The sequence below is a fragment of the Lissotriton helveticus genome, chromosome 1_1, assembly GCF_964261635.1.
Source record: "Lissotriton helveticus chromosome 1_1, aLisHel1.1, whole genome shotgun sequence".
Classification (NCBI taxonomy): domain Eukaryota; kingdom Metazoa; phylum Chordata; class Amphibia; order Caudata; family Salamandridae; genus Lissotriton; species Lissotriton helveticus.
In genome coordinates, this window is record NC_136057.1 from 1,925,489,008 (window position 1) to 1,925,511,552 (window position 22,545).

Consider the following 22,545-nt stretch of genomic DNA (forward strand, 5'->3'; position numbering starts at 1 on the left):
CCAGGAGGCTGGAAGGGTGGGGACCGGTTTTGAGATGGTGAGGTCCACTTTTTTTTACGGGGGGCAGTTTTGCAGTGTTGCTGCAATATCACCCCCCCATCAACAAAAGCAGCAGTGCTGCATACTTGCATCCCCCCCCCCCCTCCGTTCATCCACCCTGCTATTCTGACAAATTTGCCAGGACCCATTAAAGCATGGCTAGGCAGATAGAAGAGGTAGATACCACAACACGTAGGTTAGTGAATAGCATCTTGTTAATGAGTGGTACTACTGTAAAAACATAAAAGTGTACTACAAAATGCAGTTTGTGAATAGGGTCCATTGTGTTTGGGTTATGAACGCTAATCTAATCAGCTGAGATAAATTAATCAATACTAAGCAAGATTGCTATGACCCCTTTTAGTCTTCCTTTTGGCCTATTGTTGGCACCTTCATGAACAGGGTGAAGCTGTGAAAAATAATGTTGTCAGAGATCCATGTTTCCTGGAGCACAAAAGTATCTGTTTTATGCCACATTCTGGAAATTGTAGTAAAGCAGCACCAGTCCGGAAGCACTTACCTGCAGAGTCCGAGGATGGCCATAAGCCATTAAGAAGAAGAAACTAGGGCTTCACTGAAGTTGCAAAGTCTGTTGACTCGCAATTTTTTGATTTTTTTAAAAACACAGAGAACACAAGCTTTGCTAACTACATAGCTTGTGAAGTTTAAAAGATCAGGACATGTTTAGCCACCATTCGCGCTTACAGGAAATCATCCCTGATGTCACGATGGACAGCAAGGTGCAGGGGGTGGGGTGCTACCATTTGCTGCCGCCCTATCAGATTCCCAACCCATGGCATACACTTTAAGCCATTCCTTTCCCTCTGCCAGCTATAGCGACCCATCCCTCTTCCAAGGTCCCTGTGTGTGAGCCCATGTCCCTTTGCATCCTATCTGAGTGTATCGTAGAGGTCCAGCATTCCGAGCTAAGACCCCATCACAACTGTCCCCTGCCACATCCACAGTCAAGCCTTAGTGGACACAATTGTTTTTCAGCCACAGGATGTTCAGCCTTTCACAGGTGAATCATCTTGTGGTGGGAATTAAGCCCAATTTCGCTGAAGGGCAGATGGTGAATCTTAACTTCAGTTAGGTCATAAAACTTCCCTTGCTTCCCTAAATAGTTTTCCTAAAGGTTTTTTCCGGCCTCTGGTACAAACTATAATGGAATATGCGTGTTGTGGACACACTCCACATAGACAGCTCATTTAGCACCTTCATTGTGGCTATTTCGATCCCTACCTCTTTTGCAGACTCAATTACTGATGACAATTATCCCAGTATCTCTATAGGCCATTGCTTCTTTGATGCCAAAGTGTCAAGTTATTCAGATGAGCTATGTTCCTTTAGTGAAAGACATCTGGATTACTAAATTTGGCTATTAATATCTCATTGTATCGTGTGCTCCATATTCACTTGCCTTGATAATTTTGTGTTCTATGTAATTCTCTAGATTGACAAGAGGATCCTGGATGACATGAATCTTCGCAATCCGAAGTACCCTTACAAAGACACCGTTGAAAGCCTGCTGAAGTTTATCAGGAACATGGGTGCTCACTTCCAGGAGAAAAAAGAAATGTAAGCAATGAGCGTGTGTTTGTGATAAACCTACCCAACCCTCCGACCATTTGTGGTGTTGGGTGGATGGAATTTGCTTTGATTGTATATTTCTATGATTATCAGTACAACTGGTGGTGTGAAGTCAGGAGATGGCTTGAATACAGTTTTTCTCCAGCGGTTCAAGTTAAGATCTGTTTCATGGTGGCTAGTCATAAGCTTTTGCTATGTGGGCACCATCATGGACTTTTGGTGCACAAATACTATTGCTCTTGTCCTAATCCGAAATGTGCTTATTTAGCCAAGGGCAGCAGCACATGCTTCTATCAATAAGCACAAAGAACAGTTGATGGACAGAATGCAGAACAATGTCATACATTCACCCCAGTACAGAGATCTGGGCCTAAATCCATCGTTTTTTTTGCCCACCATGCCATTTCAGTTTGAACCCAGCCATCTGCAAATTAGTCTTGACCCTGTGCCTCATGGGAACAGTCCAGCCCCGATAGCTTGATTCCAGTGGCATGGAGAGCACAGGACCCACGTCTCGGCATACGCGTCCCACTTGGGGTGACAAATGCAAAAAGAACAGTTGATAGACAGAATGCTGAGCAATGTCATACATTCACCCCAGTACATAATTCTGGTCCTAAATCCATAGTTTTTATGCATGCCATGCCATTCCAGTTTGAATCCAGCTCTATGCAAATCAGTCTTGACCCTGTGCCTCATGGGAACAGTCCAGCCTGAACTGCCAAGCCAGGTCCTCCCTGGACAGGAAACAAGCATCTTAGAACTGGTTTCATAGTGTCACGCCTCATCAGCCAGAATAGCGTGATTTCAGTGGCATGGAGAGCACGGGACCCACGTCTGGGCATACGCGTCCCACTCGGGGAGACAAATGCAAAAAGAAGAGTTGATGGACAGAATGCAGAACAATGTCATACATTCACCCCAGTACAGAGATCTGGGCCTAAATACATCGTTTTTTATTCACAATGTAATTCCAGTTTGAACCCAGCCATATGCAAGTCAGTCTTGACCCTGTGCCTCATGGGAACAGTCCAGCCCGAACTGCCAAGCAAGGTCTTCCCTGGACTGGAAAGCAGCATCCTATGACTGATTTCGGGGTTTCACCCCTCATCAGCCAGAGTAGCTTGATTCCATTGACATGGAGAGCACGGACCCACGTCTGTGCATACCCGTCCCACTCGGGGTGACAAATGCAAAAACAACAGTTGATGGACAGAAGGCATTCACCCCAGTACAGCAATCTGGACCTAAATCCATTGTTTTTTTGCTCACCATGCCATTCGAGTTTGAACCCAGACATATGTAAATCAGTCTTGACCCTGTGCCTCAAGGGAACAGTCCAGCCCGAATTGCCAAGCCAGGTCACGTATATACTGTGTGTTCAGTCATCTCTTAATACATCTCTGGTAGGGGCGGTGGAGTGGCACTGATCGTGGATAAGCATATTTCCTGTACGACTTTCCCCATTGATAACATCTCGGGTTGTGAGGCCTTAGGCTTCACTCTTCGTTTTTCCCCGTCACAAGCTTGTGCAGGGCTTCTTCTTTACAGAACACCTGGACCTCTTGGGTCTTTTTTCGATGAACTTCAAGTGGCGCTTTCTGTGCCGTGCCTTAGATCAGAACAATGCATTTTATTAGGTGACCTTAATTTGCACATGGACAATAACTCGGACTCTGATGTTATGAAACTTCATGACATTACGGCTCCGTTAGGGTTGGCCCCTTTTATCACTTGGCCTACCCATAACAAAGGTCACACCCTGGATCAGGTATTTTCTACGAGACAGATTAGTGTGTCTCCGCCACAGCCAGTCTTGTGGTCCGATCATTTCTTAATCAACTTTGCGGTGCTTTCTACCGCAAAAACATGGTCGAGAACAATAAGAGACACCAAGAGGACCACGCGGCCTTTTCATCAGATTTCGGCCGAAATGCTGTCTGATGCCCTGCATAGCTTCCCTTGTCAATTATCGGGCAATCTGGAGGAGAATCTTAACCTCTTCCAGAAGTGGCTTACGGCCAGACTGGAGGAGTTAGCTCCCGAGAAAAAAGTTAAATCCACTGGGAGGCGTGCGTCTGCCCCGTGGTTTACTTCCCATCTCGGTGTTTTACGTCAGGAATGCAAGAAGGCCGAAAGGGCCTGGCGGCGCTCATATGACCCTACTGAGAAAATGAAATATAGAGTTGCGATCAGATCTTACCATAGGCATATCTGGGACGGAAAAAAAGCCTATTTGGAGCGTAGAATAGATGAAGCTGAAAATGCTAGTAAAGAGATCTTTAGGATAGTAAAAGATTTCACCTCTCCTTCCCTGAGCACTCCCGCTCATTCGCACTCCGAGTCCTGAATTAACCAATTAGCAGAGTTTTTTGTAAGCAAAATTAAGTCTATTCAGGACTCTTTTCCCCCCATCTGCCCTTTGTCGGTAGACAGTCGTGTGCCTTTTTTTTCCCCCTCCTTGGAGGGGGTAGGCCCCTTTCTCTCCGAATTTCCCCCTATGTCTCTCGTCATCTCTCTGGATCTCCTTTCCCGGTTAAAGTCTGGCTCACCGCTGGATCCTTGTCCGGCGAAATGTCTGGGAAGAGTGGCGTCAACTCTTAACATCTTGCTGAACCCACTTCTTAACTCCTCCCTTTCTACCGGTGTGGTTCCTCAGGCATGGAAACGTGCCTTGATTTTACCTTTGATTAAAAAGCCCACGCTGGATCCCCTTATCCATGCCAACTATAGGCCAATCTCTCTCCTCCCTGCGCTGGCAAAAGTGATGGAGAAGCATGTTCATCTGTCGATCTCCAATTTCATCGAGGAGAACGACCTTTTGCACATGTCTCAATCAGGCTTCCGTGCTAATTTTAGCACTGAGACAGCCCTTCTCAAGGTCACCGATGCTATCAGGGACGTTTTAGACTCTGGAGGTAAGACCATGTTGGTTATGCTGGATTTGTCGGCGGCTTTTGACACCGTCCCCCATGAGGGTCTCCTTTTAAGACTCTGGGAGATCGGCTTTCGTGGGACGGCGTTGAACTGGTTTAAATCTTTTCTTACCGGCCGCCGGCAAATGATCTGGGCCCCTCCACATTCCGCCGAAATGCTGCCGCTAGAGGTTGGGGTTCCTCAGGGTTCTATCCTCAGCCCCACCCTTTTTAACATCTATATGGCCCCTCTGGCGGCGGTGGCGGAATCCTTTGGTGCCCAGATCATATCCTATGCTGACGATACCCAGCTTCTGTTCACTTGCGGCAGAGGTGGGGCGTTCGACGGCATGCGGATCAGGGATTGCTTGGGTGCAGTCTTCGAATGGTTTCAGCTGCACGGTCTAAAATGCAACTCCGATAAATCGGAGTTGCTTTTTGTTGGATGTATGCCAGATCCCAGCTGGAAGGCTTGGTGGCCGCAGGATATGTTTCCCCCGGATGACGTCTCTCTCAAGGCGAAAAACCTTGGAGTTTTGATTGATTGTGATCTATCATTCAGACCCCAGATTATAGGGTTATCAGGGAAATGTTTCGGCATCCTGAGGATGCTTAGGAAGTTTCTTCCTCTGCTGTCACTTCATCACAAAAAAACTATCATGCAGGCCCTGATAGGTTCCCGTTTGGATTACGTGAACGCCCTCTATCTGGGTTTGCCCAAATATCTTCTGACCCGTCTGCAAATTGTGCAGAATTCTGCGGCTAGAGCTATTTTTGGGCTTCCGGGAAGGGCTAATGCCACTGAGTTGCTCAAAATGCTGCATTGGCTGCCCATCTCCAAGAGGATTTTATTTAAAATCCTGACCCTAGCTTTTAAAGCCCTTCATCGCGTGGGTCCTAAGTACATTGGGAAACGTCTGTCTTTCTATCTACCCAGCAGGACTCTTCGGTCAGCTTCTTTGGCCAAAGCTGTTGTCCCCTCTATCAAGCGTACTAGAACAGGAGGCCGTTCGTTTCGATACCTGGCTTCTCGGGGTTGGAACGAGCTGCCTCACTCCTTAAGAAAAGCCAATAGTCTGCTTGTCTTCAAGAAAGAGTTGGAAACTTGGCTCTTTACTCAATAGAGTTCTTCTGGTTCCTCTTGTTTTTAGCTGTTGTGTTTTCACTCTGCCTTTAGCACTCTTCGCTAAAGCGCCGGGATGCTCTTTGGAGTGGCCGTGCGCTATAGAAGAGATTAAATAACATAACATAACATAACATCTCAGTAGAACAAAACACTATGAAAAAGGGCCTTCAGATTCTACTCTTTTGACCCACCCTATATGTTTTTAGACATGGAGGTAAAACTCTAAACAGTGATTCTCAAACCGAAAAAGCATGGGCAGGAGACCTCAATGCGCATCCAGATTTAGCAAATGATACGATACACATAAGCTTCTGAACACTGTATGTTAATGTGTCAAGCTCATATGTTAAAATCAAGAGGTAATGAAGTAAACCATAGGCTAAAGAAGTGCACAGAAAGATGATGAGGAGCAGACACAAATGGATAGAGAATGGTAAAATATCCCACTCATTCCAGGGCATTGCAACTCAGATTCCAAGTAGACACCTCATTAGCACTTGCAGTTCTGAGGGTTTTTACAGAACCCTAAATTGAATGTGAGGAGGTCATTCCTTAAACATAATTCACTTTATTTGTTTCTTATGCTCTACATATGGAAGCTCAGTTTAATACTTTTTCTTACGCTAGTGGGTGATGTTTTATAAATGTTGATACATCAATATTCTTTCAGCAAAATATAAAATGGGATAATTGTTCAGCTTGCAGAATATGCTACCTGAAGTTAACAGAGCCCCTGTAATGAAACGGGATCCTTTTAGGGTAACTGTGTTTTTTTTATTTTATTTTTTTTATTTTTTATTTTAGCGATTTATAGAGCGCCTGGTGACCCGGAGGCATCCCCGCGCTGTGAAACTTAATGGAGACCGGAGGTAATGAGGAGAGGTACTATTTGGGGAAAAGGAGAGTTCACGTCATACCAGGTTAAGACTTATGACCAATTACTTAGGGTACTCAGATGCCATGAGCTAGGCAAAGGGATTTTAGTACCTAAGAGCCTGATTCACAAAGTTAACTTACTCTTTTGATAAATGTACACTTTGGAGTAAGTTTACTACTTTCTGTACTCACCAACTTTGTGTGTAAACATACTATAAAGCATAAGTTGCATGTCTCCAGTCTCCACCCCCACACAAGTAAACAATTGGCTTACTCGTGCAGGTGGGTTACTTCCCTCCCTTAAAATCTCCCTAAATGCCTTTTACTCCTCCCTTATCACATCCCCTTTTGCAATAAGTCTGCGGGTTTTCCCACCCACTCCCTTCAGTCCCACTCACATTTACTAGTAAAACGTATACTTATGTGTGCTGAGTTCTCTGCTTTGACTGTAGAGTCTCTGCATTCTTAAGTATAAGCAATGCAGAGTCTTAAAATATGCACATGGTTTGTGAATTGCAATTTGTAGTACGTTTTGTAGTACTACAAAACATACTACAAAAGTGCAGTTTGTGAATCAGGCCTTAAGACTTCAGTATTCACCTGCACATGTCCCCTCCATTCATCTAATATTCATGAATGTTCTCCTTTGTTGAGCTTGACAGATCTCTCATTCATGTATGCAAGCAGTCTGCTGGACATAATGGTTAGAATGCTAGATGGTAAGGAATCTCTGGACAGTTTCTTTATGGATAAGATGCTCCAAGAAGCAGAATTGTGTTCCTCAGTTTTTATTAAAATAGCTAAACTTCCAAAAAACGACTCGCTACAAGACACTGCAGGGGCTAGGAGCAAGAATACGTTTATTTTACCATACTAAGGCGAGTACAGGAAGTCATGAGTTTTTGAAAATCATGGAGTGCAAAACATATTAGAAATAGCCAGAAAAGATTTTGGGCAAGTAAAGGCTTTAAGGAGCTAGGTAATTTTCTGGAATATGTGACGTTATTCCGCACACAAATACCCTGCATACAATCACTCTGCAAACAAAATACCGCAAGTACTATTACTCCGCAAATTAAGACAACGAAAACTTTTACAACGAATATGCCTTTACCAAGCATGCCTTTACAACGCAAAGGCATGCATGTTAAAGGTATACTTGCTGTAAAAGTTGTAAAGGTAAGTAAGAGTACCCTACCCTACCCTACCCTACACTCTAATGTAGTACCCCTGCACCATCCAACCTTGACACACAGTCCTTTTCCTAAATTTACACTACCCAGCACGACCCCCCAACACTACCACAAAGCACTTTACTTCCCTACACAAACACTAAAACACTACCTTAAAACACTACCCCCAGAATGACCCTACACAAACACTACAACACTACCCTAAACCCTAAAACACTTCACCCAGCATGATCCTACACTACACAAACACTACAACACTACCCTAAACCCTAAAACACTTCACCCACCATGTCCCTACACTACACAAACACTACAACACTACCCTAAACTCTAAAACACTAAAACTGAATGACCCTACACTACACAAACACTACAACACTAACCTAAACCTTAAAACACTACCCCCAGCATGACCCTACACTACAACACTACCCTAAACCCTAAAACACTACACCCCAGCATGACCCTACACTACACAAACACTACAACACTACCCTAAACCCTAAAACACTACCCCTGCATGACCCTACACTACAACACTACCCTAAAACCTATAACACTTCCCCCAGCATGACCCTACACTACAACACTACCCTAAACCCTAAAACACTACCCCCAGCATGACCCGACACTACACAAACACTACAACACTACCCTAAACCCTAATACACTACCCCCAGCATGACCCGACACTACACAAACACTACAACACTACCCTAAACCCTAATACACTACCCCCAGCATGACCCTACACTACACAAACACTACAACACTACCCTAAACCCTAAATAACTACCCCCAGCATGACCCGACACTACACACACACTACAACTCTACCCAAAACCCTAATACACTACCCCCAGCATGACCCGACACTACACAAACACTACAACACTACCCTAATACACTACCCCAGCATGACCCTACACTACACAAACATTACAACACTACCCTAAACCCTAAATAACTACCCCCAGCATGACCCTACACTACACAGACACTGCAACACTACCCAAAACCCTAATACACTACCCCCAGCATGCCCCTACATTACACAAACACTACAGCACTACCCTAAACCCTAAAACACTACCCACAGCATGACCCTACACTACACAAACACTACAACACTACCCTAAACCCTATAACACTTCCCCCAGCACGACCCTACACTACACAACCACCACAACTCTACACTACACTAACACTACACTACACTACACAATCACTACCCCAGCACGACCCCCACCCCTAAAAAAAGAACCCAAACCCCCTTACCTCTCTCGTCGTCGTGGTTCCACACACCTCCTGGTTCCATCTTCATGAAGTCTGGTTTTTTTTTCACAACGCAAGTGCATTTACCATACATGCCTTTACAACGTAATTCGTTGTAACGGCATGCGTGGTAAATGCACATGCATTGTGAAAAAATGCGGAGTGATGGTATGCGAGGTTAATGACCTTGCGGAGTAATGGTATGCGGACTGAAAGTCCGCGGAAAAAAAGATGCGGAGTAAAGGTTGATTACCAATTTTCCGGTTGTGGGGAGATGCATAAAATGGCAGGAGATTCAGGTTAGATGTGGAACCAGCTGTAATTTGTATTTTTTTTTTAGCTTTCTTCAGATTATGCAGTTGGTGAAGAAATTCTGTTTTCCACTGAGTGCTTCGGCCTCTCTATTGCCAGTTCTTTTAAGAGCTAAATTAAGGGGTGTTGGAAACTGGTATAGATTATTGCGGGACCAACAGGGAAATCCTGTGGTAATGAGGTTTCTAGATAATGTCTCCCTAGAAACTCAATGTACGTTCTCAGAATTAGAGTGGCAAGAGATCTCATTACAAGGCCACAAATTACAAAGAGCTGCTAATTTTAAAAGAATGGCTTATTACACACCGGCTACCCTACATAAGATATATCCCGAGCTAGAGGACAAGGGCTTTCGTTGTCAACAGTCAGCCCTGCCAAGTGTCACACATCCTGTGTGACACTAACGCATTTTAAGTTACATTACCGCATTACCGCATGTGAAAGGATTGTCACGCAAATCAGCATATTTAAAAGCTGAGTGTATTACCAGTATTTGAGGTTGTCACTGTCAAGCCTGACTGTCAAGTCTGCCTAAAACTGAGAGTCTGTGGCAGCGCGCCGCCCGTGGCTTATGCGCGCTGCTCTAGCAGGCTTGGGGTTCAGCTAAGCTAAGGCTGCAGGCAGCTTTAGTGTTCGAGGCATGTGGGCTGCTGAATTCATATCTGTGCATAGATCGCCGCCTAGTGTTGGGTCCGGATGATTGCACATTGTTGTCCTGGAAGAGTCTTCGAAGTATCACGAGATAGGTGGCTCCTCCCTCGCACCACAGTGCGCATGGCCATCCTCTCCATCCTCAGATTGTTTTTTTCCGCCATTGGGTTCGGATGTACTTTCCAGCACTTTAAGTTCGGAATCAACATAAACTTTTCTAAAGGCCAAAAGGCCTGCGGATCCGTCGGTATTGTTAAGCGCTCGGTACCGATACACTTTTTGAACATCTGTTGCACTCCGGTCGTCGAATCGGGCCGTGAGGCCTTCTCGACACCACGTGGACCGACCGTTGATGGAACGAAGTCCATTCAAATACTGCCCGCACTGCAACTCAAAGTTCCCGCACACAGATAAGCATCCAGTGTGCAACAAATGCCTATCTCCAGATCACAATGAAGATAGTTGCCTAGCCTGTGCCCAGTTCCGATCGAAAAAGACTATCCGGAATCGACGGGTGGCGAGGCAAGAAATGCAGAGGTCGGCGCCAGAGCCCGATAATATCTTCGACGATGAGGAAGACCTAGCTAGCGCCAAAGACTCGAATCAGGACGAAGAACAATACTCGGAGCACGACTCCGAATATTACCTCGAAGAGGAGGAACAAATCTTCGATCTCGAGGAATACGATCAAGACATCGTAGCTGTTGAAGACGACTCCGATGACGACGAGGGGCGAACCGTGAGTACACCGCCCCATATAGACACTACACCGATATCAGAGACTCAGGTCGAGGCATCGCCAGCAGGCCTTAGCCAAGATCAACATTCTCGTTCTACGGCCCCGCCATACCGCCTGGCTAAGAACATACACAAAGAGCCCTCTGAGACACGACATACGACACCGGTTCCATCGAAACCGAAACTCGTCGACAATACCGTCTTCGGATCGAAAGTCGTCGAACCGAAGGTGATTAAGCCGAAGGGCGTCGACCCGAAGGCCACAGTCCCAATACAACCTTCGAAGCCAAAGACCGTCGAGTCAACATCGAAGACAAAAGCTGTCGAGTCAAGCTCGAAGTCGAAAGCCGTCGAGTCAACCTCGAGGCCAAAACACGTCGAATCGACACCAAAACAAAAGCACGTCGACTCGACCCCCAAGACAAAGCACGTCGAATCGAGCAAAGCAGCCTCAACTATCGACAAGGGGGAAAAAAACGGTAGACGAAAGCACAAGGCCTACGTCCAAAACTAATGTCGAACCGAAAGTGAAACCTAAGGTGGACCACAGTAAATCGGTCGAGCCGAAGCCCATCGATCCGAAAAAGGGCATCGAGCCAAAACCGCAGGCTCCGAAAACACCTAAAGACATTTGCGAACCGACCAAACCGCTCGGTCTGAAAAAGGTGGTGAAGCCAGCCAAAGACGTTCAACCAACAAAAGCTGTCGAAAAACATCAAAAACCGATCCAACCACCAAAAGCAGTCGAACCCACTAAAGGCATCGACCCGAAAAATGTCAAACCAAAGGCTACGGAACCAAGGCCATAAACTGTGGAAGAAGAGATTATTCATCCAGACCCCTCCACAGAAGACCAGTCGAAACTGTATATTGACTCAAAAACTGGTAAAGTGACTGTTTACACAAAAAAGAATAGACCTCTGCCAACTGAAGACTTTTCTAGAATTCCACTCAAGAAGAAGAGAGACTGTGCTACCTCTCCTATACTTTTTGAACCTATCACTCCAGCTATGCCTACTACTCCATATACCCCAACCTCACCTGCACGCTCTGACTACAACCCAGATGAAGATCAGGATGCAGATGTGGGGTTTGGTTATCCACAAAACCCAATTGGAGACCCCAACTCACAGCCATGGGGTGGGCGAGGAGAACCAGACACTGAAGGGACTCTGCCCATTACAGACCCTGCAGTATACCCAACTAAGCCATCACCCACAGAAGATACAGTAGCCTTTAATTCCCTACTAGATAGAGCAGCAACCTACCATAATGTAGATATGCACTATGATGCTATTGAAGAAGACTTTCTCTTTGATACATTGACAACATCTGAAAGACATGTAAAAACACTCCCCATGTTGAAGGGCGTCCTAAAGCACGCAAGTGACATTTTTAAGGACACTGATAGGGCACGGGTCATAAACCCTAGAATTGAAAAGAAATATAGGGCTGCACCTATAGATCCTACATACATCAGGGGGAGACTACCCCTAGACTCCCTAGTGGTATCCAACGCACGTAAGCGTGCAAATTCCCAGACTACTGGGGAGGCTGCTCCTCCAGACAAGGAGTCAAAATCTTTGAGGCATCAGGCAAGAGAGTGGCAGCTCAAGCAGCAAACTCATGGAGAATAGCCAATACACAGGCCTTGCTGGCCAGATATGACAGGGCGCACTATGACAGTTTAGAGGAAATTCTCCAACACTTACCTGATCCTTACAAACAGCAGGCAGATGAACTTATATAGGAAGGAAAGCTCATCACCAATGCCTCAATTAAATGTGCCCTAGACGCGGCAGACACAGCTGCCAGATCCATCAATACAAGCGTGCTGCTGAGGCGCCATGCATGGCTTCGCATATCAGACTTTAAGAATGAAGTCCAATCCACAATTCTTAATCAGCCCATCAACCCAGACTTTTTGTTTGGTCCAGCAGTTGACTCAATTCTGGACAAATTGAAAAAGGATGCGGAAACAGCGAAGTCCATGGGTGCTCTCCAGTCCCAACAACACCGGGGCTCCTTTCGTCGCTCCAATTATAGAGTAGGAGCGCGAAGTAATACATCACAGCAATCCTCCACCTACAAGAGTAATACACAATCCACATACAACAAAAACACCAACAGGGGTGGTTACAGAGGAAATAATACCAAGGGAAGAGGTCGTGGAGGCAATGCAAATAGATCCTCCACTAACACCAAACAGTGACTTCTTGGCACTACCCCCAGACCATATAACACCGGTCGGGCGAAGACTACAACAATTTCTGCCAGTCTGGTTAAATATCACTACAGACAAGTGGGTCAGGCAAATTATCCAACATGGCTATTGCTTTGAACTCACCTAAACCCCACCCAACATACCACCCGTGCACCGTCCAATGTCACAGGAACATATAACGCTACTACAACAAGAGGTCATCAGTATGCTTCAAAAGGGAGCCATAGAACCAGTCCCACTACAACATCAGAGAACAGGAGTATACTCCCTATACTTCCTTATTCCAAAGAAGGACGGGTCTCTCAGACCAATATTGGACCTCAGGCCCCTCAACCTGTACATTTTGTCAGAGCATTTTCATATGCTCACTCTCCATCAAGTCTTACCATTGCTTCGCCAGGGAGACTTCCTAGCAATTCTAGACCTCAAAGACGCATACTTTCATATACCAATACACCTTGCTCACAGAAAGTATTTAAGGTTCACCATTCAGGGACAACACTACCAGTTCAAAGTCCTACCATTTGGTGTCACAACAGCTCCACGAGTGTTCACCAAATGTCTAGCTACAGTGGCAGCACATCTCAGGATGCAACACATCCATGTGTACCCTTAGCTGGACAATTGGCTAATACACGCGCCATCAGCCCAGCAATGTGCCAACCACATGTCAAAGACCATCCATCTCCTGCACAGTTTAGGATTCTCGCTAAACTACCCAAAATCACATCTGCAACCCCCCCACGTCCAACAGTAACTGGGAGCAACAATAGATACACTGGCAGCAAAAGCATATCCCAACGCAGCACGGATCAAGGGAATGCAAACGTTGATCCAAAGATTCAGACCCCAACACTCATTACCAGCTCGAGTGTTTATGCAACTAATAGGCATGATGGCCTTGTGCATATTCATAGTCCCTCATGCCAGGCTACATATGCGTCCGCTCCATGAATGTCTAGCAAGGCAGTGAACCAGGCTCACGGGCAATTAAAGGACCTAGTGTTGGTGACCAGTCGGGCATACAACTCTCTGCATTGGTGGAATCCACAAAACTTTTGCAAGGGATGACTGTTCCAAGAGCCTGTCCCACAAATAGTGTTAACCGCGGACGCATCCCTAATAGGATGGGGAGCCCATGTCCTACACTACACAGTACAGGGACTCTGGACTGAACAGCAAAAGAAAATGCATATCAACCTTCTGGAGTTGATGGCGATCTTTCTAGCCCTAAAAGCTTTCAAGACACACTTATGCAACAAAGCTGTGTTGATCCGGACGGACAACATGACAGCTATGTATTACATTCAAAAACAGGGTCGCACCTAGCTCAAGCAATGTGGAAATGGGCCATTCAGAGGAACATGTTTCTCATGGCAGAGCACCTCCCAGACAAGGACAATCAAGTAGCTGACCTGCTCAGCAGGCACAGCCAACAGATGCACGAATGGGAAATTCACCCCAAAGTGCTCCAACCATTCTTCCGGAGATGGGGACACCCGTAGATAGATGTTTGCCACAAGCAAAAACGCAAAATGCCAGTACTTTGCCGCCAGGTTCCCACATCCGCAGTCGCAGGGCAATGCGATATGGATGAACTGGTCAGGCAAATTTGCGTACGCTTTTCTCCCAGCTCCATTAATACCGCTGGTGGCACGCAAAATGCACCAACATTCGCTGACACTGATCCTAGTTGCTCCCACATGGACAAGGCAACCATGGTACACAATGTTCCTAGAACTGTCAGTGGTGCCTCATCAAAGACTGCGACTCACACCCAATCTTCTAACTCAGAGCCATGGAGAAATCCAACACCCAGACCCGCAACAGCTGAACCTGGCGATCTGGCTCCTGAAGTCCTAAAGTTTGGATACCTAAACTTGCCTCCAGACTGCATGAATATTATCAAAGAGGCAAGAAAACCCACTACGAGAGCATGTTATGCAGCAAAGTGGAAGCGTTTCGTCATTTACTGTAGTAACAATGACATTAACCCACTTGATGCTTCTACTCAAAACATCATTTGCTATCTCTTGCACCTACAACGTTGCAATTTAGCCTATTCATCCATCAGGATACATTTAGCTGCGTTAGCAGCATATCTTCAAAACAGGCAACACCTTTCACTATTTAGGGTGTCAGCAATTAAAGCGTTTATGAAGGACTTAAACGCGTAATTCCTCCAAGACACCCACCTTCACCAGTCTGGAATCTGAACATTGTTTTAACCAGACTTATGGGACCACCTTTTGAACCACTACACTCATGCAAACTACAATTTCTTACTTGGAAGGTGGCTTTCCTTATTGCCATTACTTCGCTTCGAAGAGTTAGCGAGCTGCAAGTCCTAACTATTCAAGAGCCATTCATTCAAGTACATGCAAATAGACTAGTTCTCAGAACAAACTCTAAATTCATGCCAAAGGTGGTATCCCATTTCCATATAAATCAAACTATAGAACTGCCAGTGTTCTTTCAAAACCCACAGACAGTAGCTGAAAGGGCCTTGAATACTGTAGATGTCAAGAGAGCTCTGCTATACTATATTGATAGAACAAAGGCATTTCGAAAGACAAAATCGTTGTTTGTTGCTTTCTCACCGCAACACAAAGGTAACCCTATTTCAAAATCAGGTATAGCCAGATGGATCGTTAAGTGCATCCAAATATGTTATTTAAAGGCAAAACGCACCTTAACAGTTCCCCCTAGGGCGCATTCCACATGCAAGCTAGGGGCATCCTTGGCTTTCCTGGGTAATATTCCTTTACACGAAATTTGTTCAGCAGCCACATGGTCAACCACACATACATTTACCAAACACTATTGTGTAGATGTACATTCAAAACAGCAAGCTGCTGTAGGACAGGCTGTTCTCAAAACTCTTTTCCAGACTGCTGCAGCTGACACAGGTAGCCACCGCTAGGGGAGATACTGCTATACATTCTATGCACAGATATGAATTCAGCAGCCCACATGCCTCGAACGGAATATGCTACTTACCAGTATGCATCTGTTCTTGGCATGTAGGGCTGCTGACATTCATATCGCCCACCCGCCTCCCCGGTGCCTGTTGCAGCTGCAGCATTCACTCTTTGCATGGACATCTCTTACTGTACTATACTCCATCTATGCCACAATGGCGAAAAACAATCTGAGGATGGAGAGGATGCCCATGCACACTGTGGTCCGAGAGAGGAGTCACCTATCTCGTGATACTTCGAAGACTCTTCCAGGACAACAATGTGCAATCATCCGGACCCAACACTAGGCGGCGATCTATGCACAGATATGAATGTCAGCAACCCTACATGCCAAGAACAGATGCATACTGGTAAGTAGTATATTCCTTAGCTGCTACAATCTATCATGATTGAATCTAACTGCAGAGGCTTGGCTCTTACTGGCAGGCTGATGTCATCGCAGGGGGACGTCACTGCGGAAGCGCGTACAGTTTATTTTGGGTGCTCGATGCGTCTGGATAGTTTGCGGGCTGCGCACCATGTTCATTGTGAAAGGGAGCGCTGCTTATAATTACGGCACCGTCCACCAGCTCACTTCGGCTCGGGCACCACGTGCCAGAAGCTATTGTTATTACCGCCCCCATTGAATCATTCAATATCTTACTGTAGCCGACGGAGAGAAGTCAGTGACACCGGGGGCGCCTGGACAGACTGGAGGTGGAGGTGGAGAGCCCTTCTTCTGCGAGGTTAGTGAAATTTTGCTATCACCTCATGTTCGACTGGTCGTGGTCAGTGGGAGAGAGAGCTTGTGTGTGCTAAGTTGAGATGGTGGCTGAGTCCCCACCCCCACGTGCAGATCTTCCGCCGCATCTCAGTTATCTCTCCTCGGTGGAGCCTTGGGAGAGGCCACGGGTCTCTGAAGCGACCTGAAAGGCTCTTCTATTGCTTGGTAAAGGAGCCCCTGTCATTGGGCCTCCTTGTTTGTTCAGAGCGTCACTCTCTTACTCACAAGTGGAGGAAAAGAGATAGGAGGCAGCACACGAAGGCTGCGGCGGATCTTTCACTTACTCAGAAACACTCAGTCTGCCCGGGTCAGGGCAGCTAGCACAGCACAGCAAACCCCACTCCCTTAGCGAACCAATATTTATTAGAGCTTCTTATTAAATAGAATAAACTGTGCTGTGTTTATTCACGACATCCAATTAAATGCCACAGATTACTTTCGATTTATTAGGGCATTTTAAACTGCAGAGAGCTTTAACCATTTAAACTCATGAAAACAGACAGTACAAACATACCTGAGAGCTTCCCAGTTCTATGTGTGAAGTGTGGCTCATCTCAATCAGGTGCCTACCCAGACCCCTACTAGCAAATGCACTCCATCCTAGACTTATTCTGAGTTTGCCTGTGCCCCTGTCACTCCCACAGTATGTCTCTGCTTTGGTTTTCAGTGGCATTACAGCTCAGGTAACTGGTGGCAGTTGAGTGAGACTGCGAGTCACTCAGCTGATTATAATGACATTTTGAACCACTTCCAAGCTGCTTTATCTAATTTCTGCAATTTTAGCTAGTGTCTGATAAATGGAAGTCATTTATATTTCTTACGTTTTGCAGCAGTTAACTTAGTTTCTCGTTCCTCAAATGTGTGCAATTTCTGATATTATTGTTTCCCTCCTCTTCATTGCTTAATTTTGCTCGCAAGACAGTGTCACTCATAGTCATTGAAATGTCACTCATATTTACTCTAAAATTATTAAAATGTCACACATAGCAATCTGAAACCTTGGCAGCTATGAACAGTCAGGGCTGGGGGACTTGCTCAATATCTTTTTTACTTGTCCGTCTTTAACCCAGTTTTGGGAGGAAGTATTCTCCGCTGTCAATCAAAATGTATGGAGAAAACCTAAACCGGAACCAGAGATAGCATTATTTGGGTTTATAAAACAAAGATCAAATACTCCAAACCCTAGAGGACATAAATTATTTTTTGCGATCTCTGCTTTGTTGGCCCGCTCCCTGATCCTTCAGAATTGGAAGACAACGAAAATACCAACCCTACTTGATTGGTATAGAAAAATGCAATGTACTAAAACCTTTGAGGAAATGTATGCAAAAATTGGGAATAGTTCCAGCGCTTTAGATCTAATGGGAAGAGTTGAGTGAATAAGTGGGAAAAATGTTCATGTTTTACAGCTGAAATTTTATTATGCACTGCACTTTATTCTATGCATCTAGGGACTAGCTCCACCCTCTGGGAAAAAAAAGTTGTTTTTAGCTATTTGATTATGGTAAAATGTTATTATGCACTGCACTTTATTTCACCATGTATCTAGAATGTGAGGGATTATGGTACAGTGGTTCTGCACAACACTTTACTGCTTCTTTTCTACATCTCACCCTCTTTAATAGGTATTTTAGAAAAATCTATAGATGAGAAATTAGGGGAGGGGATCTTAGATATAAGTTAAGAGGATAGATCATATTTTATTTATTCAAATTAATTACATCTGTTGGTATGGTTGAAGATATGCATTGTAACTTTTAATTCTGCTCAATTAAAAAAAATGTGTGCAAGCAGTCATACAGTTTGTGCTCTTTATTTAGGGTTTTGCTAAACATTTTCGCTGTTCATCACAGTTGCTTTCTACCCTTTCAGCATAAAGGAGATCATCAAAGACCCTGGCGAATACTTCCTGAATTTGTTTCCTGATCTGACCCTGTACATCTATGAAACCATACGAGTCTTGGAAGACAAGAAACGTTTGCTGGACCCCTATGGGATTTCTCTGCCGACATGATCAACACCAGAAGAATATAAACTATTAGTAACTAACAACATGATATGAAAAGCTTATTTCAAACTGTAGGTGTTATTTTCTTTTGTAAATTTATAGGTAAGTCTGGAGTAAACCACACATACTCACAAGAATTATTTCTTAATCAAGTCTAAATTATTTGTACATTGCTTAATCTTCCCCTGATGAGCCCGCAGTCCAGTATGGGAATTTGTGTGTACCAAATGCTAAACAGCATAGTAAACTGTCTTGTGCCTTGAACCTCAGAGAGTAAAATAATATATTGACACCAAAAGAATCTGGAACACCGTACTGTCTGCCTGCTGATGCTATTAATAGTAAATGTAGTGGCGAAAATAGTACACACTCACTACAGAGGCCCACCAGATCAACACACCAATGTTTTCAGGTACCATCTTTTTTTGAGAGTTTAAAGGGAAATTTCGAGGTGAGGGGGTTCTGGACATTTTGGGCCTCATTTATGAGAAGTGCTGAATTGCTTCTTGAAAGCAAAACATGTTACATTATTTACACCGCAACTGAGTCACAAAAAGTGACACAACGGCGGCGTAAAAGTGACGCAGGGGTGCATAAATAACCCCCTTTGATTATAAGTTGTTGTTATCTGGGGTGTTGGTTCAGTTGGTTTAGTGAAAGCAAAAGTTGACTACAGCCCCCATAATGCATTAGATTGTCATATGAGGCACGAAAATGAGTTGCCCTGGCCTCATTGAGCGAAGAGGACAGCTTTAGATGGAGGTGGAATTTGTATGTATGTATGTATAGGCATTTATATAGCGCACTACTTACCCGTAGGGTCCCAAGGCGCTTCGACCGCTGCGAAACCCTTCCTGGCTTCCCTGAGAGATGGTCCCTTAATGGGTATCTCCAGGGTGAGACTAGGCATCCCCGGCGGTCTGGTGGGGCCGTTAGTGAAGATGAGGCAAGCTAATGCCCAGAGTTGCCGAGTGTGATCGCTGATCAGAGTGGGCACCGAGGCGAGAGAATTATCGAGTCCGCTGACCCTGGTCCAGAAACCTGCCGCGCCGGGAATCGAACCCTGGTCCCGGGCCGTCCTCTGCTCTCGGGTCTGCCGCCTCTAACCAGTGAGCCACACTACTTCACATTTGCCTATTTTGCTTATGAGGAAAGTGTGTGTGTTCTTTATGCATATATATCACTGCACCTATATATGTATTCTAGTGTGTGTGAGAAATAGAGAAAGAAATGGCTTTCACTCCCTTTGCTGTATCTGCACCATGTGGGTGGAATGCTTGATTGCTGCTGCACATGATGTTCCTGGTCTGTTTGTGGCAGAAACGTGTGCTGTGATTGCATTTCGAACGCTGCCCATGTGTGACAGAGGAGCTTGCCTTTTAATGCATTTTTCCTTGCTAATGGCTGCATTTCTGGTGACTTTCATGTCTCAGCAGAAATGTATTTAAGTCGTCTTAGCTAAGATTTCAGTTAGTATCATAAATCAGCAATTCTACATCAGGTCACAGAAAATCTGGGACGATTTACATTAACAAAGGTTTGGTGGTAGTCAAATGCAAATACAAGTGGTAATAAAAGGTAGGGTATTCCCTATTCCACCACAAAGGTCTCTACATTTACAGTCTCTTGAACTGTTAACCTAGGGAAAATGCACATCTCCTTACTACGGTAATGTTATCGGCACACTTTGGTATTATCTTTGCTTTTAGTGTGCAAGTTTAGATGGAGAGGGGGTCTCTGTCCTGCACAAGATGGGAAAGTGAGGGGAAGCTTTTCAGACCCTGGTCAGGAGATCGGAAAGCAAACAGTGGATGCTGGGTCCCACTGTGGTGGTTCAGTTTGTTTGCCACCGATGTCCTGTGGTATGGACTACTGTGGTTTTGTAAACAAGGATAAGTACAACTGTCTCCACATTTGACTCTCGTGGTAGCAAAGGTGAGAAATCCAAATCTTCTCAGGGGGGTAGAGTGACTAAGGAATAGTATGATTTACTATTCCAACTCCTTCCCTAGTGTTGCACACACTGGAGTTGGAATAGTAAATCATACTATTCCTAAGTCCAGTGCGCCATCTAGGGCAAGTCGTTGTAACAACTTGCGTTGTAATGGCACTGCACGGTAACAACGCGGTCGATGTAACGACCACGTTGTGATGGTATTGCGGTGTAAAAACCACGTAGTAAAAGTATATATTCTCTAAGTAGACACCAAAACGTCATTCCGGCAAAAACTACGCAAACAATGGACACATAGTCGACCAACACGCAGGGGTACTGCTAAAGAAAAAAATCTCCTGAGCCAGTCGGGTGCCTGGGGGTAATTCTAAAGGTAAGGAACCTATAACTACAGTCTCTTTCAGATACCCTTGTCCCTGCATTATGTATTTGTCTAGAATCTGGAGCACTGCACAGATATTTTCTTAAATCTATGTTTAATAAGCAAGACATATGGAATATTTAATGGTGAAAATTATATTGTGCTGGGGAAATGTGTACATTTTATGCCGTGAGTATATAGAAAGTTGATACTGATGCGCATATTAAATATAGGGCAGTGCTGGTGCATTGGGTTCTGTGACTAATTTTAATTCTTAGTTTTAATTTTTTTTAAATGGGTCCCTTTTCCATTTAATGTCTTTAGTTTGAAAAAATGTATTTGGTCTGTTTTAAACATGTAAATTTCTGGTTCCGATTGTGGATGTGGTTTGATGATTGATTTTACATTAATCACAAAATAAAGATATGGGGATGACTATGTGGGTTCTAAAGGATGCTTTAGATATAAATTTACAGTGGCATTCCATAGAATAACCAATGTGGGCGGTTTGAGAGTTTATCAGCCATACAATGTGGTCATTTGTCATGCTGTTACTTTGGAAACATATAATGTTGGCAATAGTAAATTTGTAACTCGAAAATCTTCTATACTTATAAAATCCCATGTTTTCGTCTGACTTTGTTTTCTGCCACAATGCATTGTTCAAAGTGGATGCCAATGCTTTCTTTCTGTATATTAGTAAAGACTGTTACTTTGGTTTGACAACTCTGTGATTACTCTAATGTAGATTCACAGGTTTATAGCTTGAGTTCAATAATGAAGTATTGTTAATCTTGTTTACTTTGAATGGGCAGATTCCTCCCATCACAGGTTGGAGAACATTTCAGCTTGCAGGCTTCTAAGCATCGGGCAACTGTTATTCTGACAACCTGAAGGGGGAAAAAGTCCTTGCCTCTTCACTGATGATCAGACTCCTGACCAATATAGGTCCTATCCTATTTCAAAAGACAGAATAAGAAACCTGAAGAGGGGTAAAAATCGAGGTTTACAGTTGGTATTCTCACTCTGCTGGTTATACTCAAGATTCTAAAGAAACCATTTCCAGGAACCCCTGTTTAGATCGATCAAAATGAGTTTGGGCACAAGCAGCCTAAAATAATTAAAAAGATGGTTTAACAAAGTGCGTTTGTGGATTATTTCTTACTTCCAGGTGATAAAAGGTCTCTGCATTGCATTGAGGAATACGTAGTAAGTCTATTTTCCTTTAAGGTTTTTCGAAGTAAAGTTAGCTCTCGTGTTATGTTAACGACAGGCAAGTTAATACCCTCAAGGGGCTTTGTCTTCAAGACATAAATAGTGCAATGTGCAATGACCTTGTATCAAAGGAGGTTCCAATTATTTCGCAGGAGGGGGACTGAAATCAGTAGCTGGCCTTTCCTCTCTTAACCAAAGACTGGAATGATAGGCCTGGTGTTACGGAAACCAGACACGATAACAACTTGGGTGTCTGTGTAGGTGAACAAAATGTTGTTTATAAAAAATGGTACAACTTGGATTTATTGTAATTGCCTAAAAGTC

General features: G+C 44.5%; 1 protein-coding gene across 1 annotated transcript in view; it reads left to right on the top strand.

Annotated features, from left to right (window-relative positions):
- Positions 1 to 22,148, top strand: part of LOC144755009 (2-5A-dependent ribonuclease-like) — a 362,360-nt gene extending 340,212 nt beyond the window's left edge. The window contains exons 5-6 of the mRNA XM_078643424.1: positions 1,493 to 1,617; positions 18,556 to 22,148. Coding sequence (XP_078499550.1) covers positions 1,493 to 1,617; positions 18,556 to 18,697 — 267 coding nt within the window. The 3' untranslated portion in view covers positions 18,698 to 22,148. The remainder of the gene's footprint in view (positions 1 to 1,492; positions 1,618 to 18,555) is intronic.
- Positions 22,149 to 22,545: the final 397 nt, after the last annotated feature.